The sequence below is a fragment of the Urocitellus parryii genome, chromosome 5, assembly GCF_045843805.1.
Source record: "Urocitellus parryii isolate mUroPar1 chromosome 5, mUroPar1.hap1, whole genome shotgun sequence".
NCBI lineage: Eukaryota > Metazoa > Chordata > Mammalia > Rodentia > Sciuridae > Urocitellus > Urocitellus parryii.
This window is the reverse complement of record NC_135535.1, coordinates 201,674,801-201,683,067: the sequence shown is the minus strand read 5'-3', so window position 1 is coordinate 201,683,067 and position 8,267 is coordinate 201,674,801. Positions and strand designations below refer to the sequence as shown.

General features: G+C 40.4%; 1 protein-coding gene across 2 annotated transcripts in view; it reads right to left on the bottom strand.

Moving 5' to 3' along the window:
- Nucleotides 1–203: 203 nt before the first annotated feature.
- Wdr11 (WD repeat domain 11) overlaps nucleotides 204–8,267 on the bottom strand; it is a 53,922-nt gene continuing 45,858 nt past the window's right edge. The window contains exons 22-29 of one of the 2 annotated variants that reach the window (XM_026384251.2): nucleotides 7,749–7,814; nucleotides 6,667–6,844; nucleotides 5,858–5,953; nucleotides 5,210–5,375; nucleotides 3,881–3,978; nucleotides 3,306–3,451; nucleotides 2,360–2,439; nucleotides 204–1,116 (exon numbers count right to left, since the gene is read on the bottom strand). In XM_026384251.2, coding sequence (XP_026240036.1) covers nucleotides 959–1,116; nucleotides 2,360–2,439; nucleotides 3,306–3,451; nucleotides 3,881–3,978; nucleotides 5,210–5,375; nucleotides 5,858–5,953; nucleotides 6,667–6,844; nucleotides 7,749–7,814 — 988 coding nt within the window. In that variant the 3' untranslated portion in view covers nucleotides 204–958. Of the gene's footprint in view, nucleotides 1,117–2,359; nucleotides 2,440–3,305; nucleotides 3,452–3,880; nucleotides 3,979–5,209; nucleotides 5,376–5,857; nucleotides 5,954–6,666; nucleotides 6,845–7,748; nucleotides 7,815–8,267 lie in introns of those variants that run through there. The other variant, XM_026384252.2, reaches the window with a different exon arrangement.

Sequence of the window (8,267 nt, the reverse complement as noted above, 5' to 3'; positions counted from 1 at the left end):
ATTCAGAGAACATAAGGGCCTGGCACACGTCCATAATCCCAGCTACTGGCGAGGTTGAGGCAGGAGAATCATTGAGTTCAAGACCAGCCTGCCTGGGCAACTTAGTGAGACTCCGTCTCAAAATAAAAACAAAACAAAACTCGAAAAACACAAGCCCTGAGTGGAATGTCCTTTTTATTTATCATTATTGTAAGTTACAGACATTTAAATTCTCAGCAATAATTTATAATTGTTAACAACTTATATATTTCAGTCATTAGAAGAACACATACACAGAAAATTAAAGTACAAAGAGAGATGTAAAAAATAAGGTTACTGTAATGTATCATAGAAGAGGTTAAAATTCAAAATATCAAAGACCTCACATACTGAAACTAAACATAAAGTTTAAAACCTCCCCAGGAGAATATGAGCCTAAAATTACAAATGTCAGCAACTGCCTAAACCAAAGAATCAACTGTATTCTCAAGGTAAGAAAAAAAATGCTTTGGTAAGCTATCTTTAAATACCTCTGCCCTGTTTTCATCTGGAATGATTGTGTATAAACACAGGCACAGCACATATTTGAGACTCAGTCTCACAAACTTCTTTACTAATTTTTCAAACATCTTCATACTTCAGTAAATAAGAAAAGTGATTCAGTCTTTTGAATTTTAAGTTTAAAAAAAAATTAAAAGTATTTCCAGGAATCTTACAGCTCTCTATCCAGAAGTAGAAAATGATACACACCTTCAAACTCTGAAGTGTTCACATTTTTTGAAGCTCAGTATAGGATAGAGAACTTGTTCTTAATATGACAGCCCACAGACTTCTGCGCACACACGACCTTACACGGTGGGAGAGCCCACAGGGGCCTGCCTTCCTCACTGGCCTGGGCTTCAGCCATCACCGTGACCATAGCCTGGTCAGCTCTCCTCCCAGCCTACTTCCACCCTCAGCTTCCCTGGCACATAACCTGTCACTCCTCGATTAGTTCCTCCTTGGGGGATTCAAGTTCACTCAATAAATCTTTGCCAGCTGCTCCAGCTTTTGAAGCAAAAAGAAGTGCACCCTGTTTAAATCCAAGGTTCTTCAAGCTTCGAGCATAATCTGCATATATAGCAGTAGTGAGTTTCTGTAAACCACAGTTAAGGAAAGAAGAGCCGAAAGAGTGGGACTGATGCTCCACAGAGGATCCCAGGGGCAGGAGAAGTGCCAGCTCTACCCTAGGGGGACCTGACACCCACGGTGGGTGGGCAGCACAGCACAAGTGCAGGCAGCTGTGTGCAGAGAGAGGTGATGTCTCAACCTGTAACATCACTGCACTCTGTGCCAGCTGAGTGGACGCTTCTCCTTCCTGAGGATCAGGCAACATCTTTCCAGAGTCTCCCACCACCTACACCCAAGTGAAAACTAGAAAAAGAAAGATGGGAGAAGAGAACCTCCCAGACACCTCTGCTCTGTGTTAAAGTCTGAGAGGCTGGCAGCTTGGGGTGGGGAGTATGGGGCGTGGGGCAGATATTCACTTCCCCAGCCTCTACAGATCATGGTGCTGGACTTTTAGACAGCACTGGTACGCTGAGTTTTGATATCTCAAAGCAGTACTTTGAACCAAAGTCAATTTCACCAGTAACAAGCTACATGTCCTTGAGTAAGCTTTTGCTTTAGTTTTTAGTTTTCAAAAATTTTGGTTTAGTTTTAGTTTAAAAAAATATATATGTGCACAGAACTAAATACCTGACATATGGAAATAAGGCCAAATGTAAAAATTCAAATAAAAGTGCAATGAGAAAAGTAGGGCTATGCAAACACAAGGGATTGGAAGCTGTATCCTTAAGCCTATTCTGTTCAAAGAAAAATATGTGACTCAAGAGACATCTAGAAGAAATATTATGTTCTTGATTGTGGGTGGCCCACATGGCCTGCCTTTGAGACACATTTCTCTTAAGTGTTCTGTCTTGTTCCATATCAGACTGTCATCACGGGTGCAGAGGGAATCTTTTTTATTTTTCAGTATATACTTTCCAGATAAACACACAAAATTTATTTAAGAATACTATTTTATAGTACCAGGTCCTTATGCCTTTTTTAAATTATTTCTTCAGCTTCCTTTGAAATACAAACAAACATTATGGAATTGGGCTCCTCCTGTGCAGTCCTCTCAGTGTCCCCTCCATCGAGCCAGGGCCAAAGCCAGTGGTACAGTGACCCTCGCTCCAATTCTTCCTCCTCCCATCTCTCTCACCTGGCTTTGGTGAGTCAAAACATGGATCTTTTTCAATATAATATCATTTCTGCCCAGGCAGTTTGACTAGAGAAATTCCAAGCCCCACTCATGTCACTTCTTCCCCCTCAGCATCAACACCCTCATAAAGGATATCTGTGTCCTCACTGATTTCCAACGCACCATATTCGAGACACGCTTCCACGAACAACGCGGCTCTGTCGAAGTACCGCATGCTGTCCAATACAACAGAACAGGCGTGAGCCTCTGCGGCCTAGAGGCAGAACCACCTAGGGGTATGTTTCTATATGAAGGTTTGTACACACGTTCCCAGCACCCAGGCCAGTTCAAAAAGGGAAGAAGAGAGAATACACAAGTCCTCAACCCAAGCTTTGCTTCAAATGCTTATGAACTTTGTCAAACACTTTAAATCACAGAAATCTACCAAGGCATGACAAAAGACTATGTCCTCACTGTATGGACTGAACAAATAATCTTTTGTCATATTCGCCTCCTTTAGTTTTCAATAAGTAAATGTTCCATCAGAAGCAATGGGTTCCCTTCCTTGAAAAGGTCAGAAGGGACACCTTGCTGTACCCCCTTTTTACCACTCTCTGGGCTTTCCTTCAGCTGTTCTGCTTAAAGAGGTATCCTTCCTGATTCTCTCAAGATTTCTTTACATTCTTCTTTTTTTTTTTTAACATACTAAACAAGCACTCTACCACTGAACTATATTCCCAGGTCTTTTTATTTGACACAAGGTCTTGTAAGTTAACAGGCTGACCCTGAACTTGTGATCCTCTTGCCTCATCCTACCGAATGGCTGGGATTATAGGCTTGTGCCACTGCGCCCACCTGGCAGAAGGATATATTCATTTTAAATAAGTGCCTGTTAGGGTTGGCTAATATATTGGTAGTAAAATATCATAGTTTCTAGACCAAATGAATTATGAATACAGATGGTTCAATTCCCTTCAGGTTTTTTAAAAAATAAACCTAAACTGGATACTTCTTTCACTACTATATCCATCCACCAGAGCCTCAAGGAAGTGTGACTGATCAATCAGGGCAGTCCAGAGAGCCAGGGGCACTCGAGATGTACCTGTGAAGTGTCTCCGCCACACTGGAAAAGCAGCCCAGAGAGAGCAGGACCAGGAGGGCCTTTGACTTCTGATTGACTTGTGGGGAGCAAAGGTGGTCCACCCACCGCTTCAGAACATCAGCACATTCTTCAGAATTCAAACGGACCTAGAAAGATGCCCACATTAGAAACAGAAACATCCTGCATTAAAATAATTACATCAAAGCGAGATCTGTTCCTATGAAGTAAACGCTAGCCTTTGCTTTACCAAAACAATGCCCCGAGTGGCTGCTTACCACAAATGGCAGCCAGTGACAGTGACCTGCACCTGTGGGACCAAGGGGCCTGACAGTACCCCTGGACTGCAGGCTGGGTCAGACTCTAGCAGAGAGAAGAGTCAGCTTCTTTCACTTATTTGTTACCAAATACAAGCTCTATTAATAAGAAGAGATGCAACTTACAAAAAACTGAGGGAAGATAAGAATTTTAAGAAAAATATTTATAAAGCAAGTTTGCAGGCATAAAACACTTCCAAATCATGAGTGAGAGGTGAAGACAGAGCTTTCTACTTCAAATGCTCCTCTGGAATCACCTACCTTTGCAAGCCACGCTGCCCTATTCCACTCGCCATACGTCTGCAGGTAGCGGCAGGCGTCCGCAGCTTTGTCTATCAGGCAGAGCAACTGAACGCCCTCTAGAAGACAGAAGAGCAGCCCTCTCAGGAGACACAATAGCAACCTTCTGGACACATCATTAAAGAGTAAAATCAGCTGCCATCTGCTTCCATCTAGTCTTGAGCATCTTACACAGGCTGAGGATACAAATCTGAAAATCTGAAATCCAAAATGCTCCAAAATAGGAACCTTTTTGTGCACTGAACGTCACACATGGAAAATTCCATACCATGAAACTTTGTTTAATGCATAAAATTATCAAAAAAATTATATAAGATGGCCTTCAGGCTATGTGTATAACTATATAGGAAACATAAATGAATTTTCTATTTAGACTTGAGTCCCATTCCTAAGACATCTCATTATTTCTACACAAAAATTGCAAATTTGAAAAAAAAAAATTGAAAATCTGAAATATTTCTGGTCTCAAGCATTTTGGAAAAGGGGTACTCCACCTGGAACTAATGGAGACATTCTTGACTTAAATTTTTTTTTTTTTTTAAAAAGAGAGAGAGAGAGAGAGAGAGAGAGAGTGAGTTTTTAATATTTATTTTTTAGTTCTCAGCGGACACAACATCTTTGTTTGTATGTGGTGCTGAGGATCGAACCCGGGCCGCACGCATGCCAGGCGAGCATGCTACCGCTGAGCCACATCTCCAGCCCCCTTGACTTAAATTTTAATAGAGTTCTACAAGGTTACCACTCAAGTAACCAGAGTAATAAACACAAATACTGCCCAGAGAATACACAGTTTGTAAAGCCCATCCCACTAACAAGCTTGATCACACACACTAGATTTAGTGTGTCTGGGATTGTCTGGCTTATCTCTCTTGTTTTTTTTTTTTTTTTTTTTTTTTTAAAGAGAGAGTGAGAGAGGAGAGAGAGAGAGAGAGAGAGAGAGAGAGAATTTTTAATATTTATTTTTTAGTTCTTGGCGGACACAACATCTTTGTTGGTATGTGGTGCTGAGGATCGAACCCGGGCCACACGCATGCCAGGAGAGCGCGCTACCGCTGAGCCACATCTCCAGCCCCTCTCTCTTGTTTTTACAATTATTAATAGTGCCCCTTTCACTCTGAAAACAAATTCTGGCTTAGATGAATAAATTACAGCCACCTGACAAATAGCTAGCAATAACTTCTTTCCTTCAGTATACACAGGAAAGACATGTCCTCAGTAACAAAGCACTTAGCTGAGCATGGGTCTGACCTTCGTGAGCACTGACAGATGCCACCACAAAGTGTACCTTACCTGCCAACTTGCCATTGGCAATCATGTTGGTTGCCACCAGCTTAATGGTGCTCTGAGAGGGACCTGATGAGGTGACAGTGGTGACCAAACAGGCTTTCAGCGAGTCACAATAATAATGCTGGTTATCTGCACTTGTTTCCAAAAGCAACTGTACCGCTCTATCTGTCTAATAAGAGAAACAGTTTTCTAATTATAATTAAGAATATCTTCCTCCAGTATAGCCTTTTAAAATTCATAATGCGGAACACTAAAGTCTATAGCTTAAGGAATACATTATTTTTAAAAAATGCTCCTGAATGTTTTGTTTACATAAGCGAAACTTAAATTAAAGAGCCACACTGCTTCTCTAAAGTAAATATAAAAACAGTGGGATATCGGGTGCTTTCAGCTCCTTGCTGGTCCATGCAGAAACGACAAATAATGCACAGGAGCTGGGCTTCACCCTCAATCAAGGAAGCCAAAAGCACAAGCTGCCTAACCACATTTGTGCCTTCTCACAATGCTACTTGTTTTATTTTTAAAGAAAGCCAAAATTTATTGGGAAGGGGACACACACACACACACACACACACACACACACACACGTCTGAAATACTAATCAATTAGAAAATTCATGAAGCATGAAAAGAGTTATAAAAACTGACATACTTGACCCAGGAGCAGTAGCTGGTCTGTACATTTCCTGGTGTGATCATAAGTTGACCGCTTTACTTCCTGTAGATTAACCCTTTCTAGTTGAAATTTCTAAAGTACGAGAAAAACAAAAAAGTTGAGATGGATTATAAAAAACTTTAGAGTTATTTCAATTTTACTGTACTTGAAAAGATTATTTTAAGAAAAGTCAGTTTAACTGGTGAGATTGCTAGATAATTAACTTTACCAAAATTCAACAATTTACTAAGAATTTGGAAAGCAAAAATGTCGAAATGTACTATCCTTTGTATGCATGTCTGCTGCTTACAGCCACTGGCACTTGAATAGAACTGGATGAAAAAACCCTGCATGTACTGAAGTATTCTGATGGAAGGCAACAAAATTATGAAGCTATCTTTATACATTTTGAATAGTAAAGTTAAACTATGAATAAACAACTTGTTACTTGTAGGGAAATCAATCTTCTAAGTTGAAATATTTCAGACAAATAAAAAAATTAACATTGATAGTAAAATTTTAATGTTTATTAAAAACTCAGTGTTTGTAAGCTTTGCAAGTCCTGATTATGCCAAAGGACTTATTTCTATGATATGGACTTAACTTAGTTTTTTGTCTTTTTTTTTCTTCGGAGACACATATGAGAGTTTGTCAGAGCTGAAAAATTAAGGCCATCTCTCTATAGGAGAGAGATTTAACTTAGTTTTAAAGTTTTCCGAGATATTTAGAAAGAAACAAATAATCAAGATAAAAGCTTTAAATATTCAAATAAAAAGGTTAAATACTTTTTTAAAAAAGTATAATACCTGAAAATAGGCATTTTCACAAAGGATATCATAGCATATATCCAGTGGGTTGCTCAATTTGTCCCGAGGAATAGCTTCCTTGGTCACCACTGTACTCCCTGACTTGGCCTGGGACAGGCTGTGCAGGTAGTGGGCTGCCACTGTCCAAAAGTGGAGCTCTGATTCGTCACCATAAAGCCTGAGGAGTGAAACCAAGGTTAGTTACGGCTCACACAGCAAGCCTGGGCCTGCGAACGCTATCATTTCTAAGTCCATCAGGACACTGCAGTAGAGCCTAGGAAGGGGACAGGGATGATGTATCAAGTTCTCCAGCTCTGCTACTGGGTTTCCAACAAAATACAGGGGCCTGATTGCATAGGGCTCCTGTGGACTCCAACATCCCTCTGTTCTGTGTGCAGACCAACTGTCCATCTGGTTTGCCATTAGCAGACAATGTGGACTACAGTGGGAAGTTGTTTCTCTGGGACAGCTGGCTATATATTTACTCTGTGGAGCATGGAGGGAAAAGTCTTTTTCTTCTTTTTTTCTTTTTGTAAGTGACAACTCTATAGTGATAAAGTATAAGCTAGTGCTTCTGAACACAATTTATTGGTATATTTAAACACATTCTGTTTGTACCTGATATTTTATTATTATTTTGGTACTGGGGACTGAACCTAGGAGTGCTTTACCACAGAGCTACATTCCCAGTGCTTTTTATTTTTTGAGATCTTACTAAGTTGCTGAGGCTGGTCTTAAACTTGCATTCCTCCTGCTTCTGCCTCCCAAATGGCTGGGACTATAGGCTTGAGCCATCTCATCCAGCCTGAATCTGATATTTTAAAACACATATTTTAAAGCTGTGTGTAGGAAAAAGTCATTTCAATTTAGAAGGGCCTAGATCTCATGTTTAAATGTAATTTGATTTTCCCCATACTTGTACTACTACTGTTCTTAAAATTAACAGTCAAATCCAGAGGCAGAACTCACATATTTTTTTAAAATATGAGAATTTGGCTGTAGCTTTTACATAAGCTAAGATAAAGTTAAATGAGTTAACTTGAAATTCTCTGTCTCTTACACAGAATACTTCAGAGTGTTACCTTGAAACAAGGAGGCACCTCTGCAGGAGAGTGAATTCTGGATCAAGCAAGAGTTTCTTTATGTCACTGTAGGTAGGAATCCAGAGAGGTAAAGCAAAAATTTTGAATAAAAAAAATTGAAACCAGATAAACCAATACACTTTTTTGGGGTTGGGGGGCGGGTACCAGGGATTGAACTCAGGGACACTCGGCCACTGAGCTACATCCCCAGCCCTATATTATATTTTATTTACAGACAGGGTCTCACTGAGTTGCTTAGCACCTTTTGCTGAGGCTGGCTTTGAACTCGTGATCCTCCTGCCTCTGCCTCCCAAGCCGCTAGGATTACAGGCAATATGTTCTTGAGATGTAAAAATTCCACCCAATGGATGTATTTAGAACTTATGAAAACAAAGTCACTTTGCCTCAATACCGAGATTACAAAAGGTGAGGGGGCTGAGAGGACCTGGGCCTGGAGCACCAGCATCTATCCCCCAGCAGGAGATGGTGCTCCAACTCAGCCCTGAAGGCATGTAACAA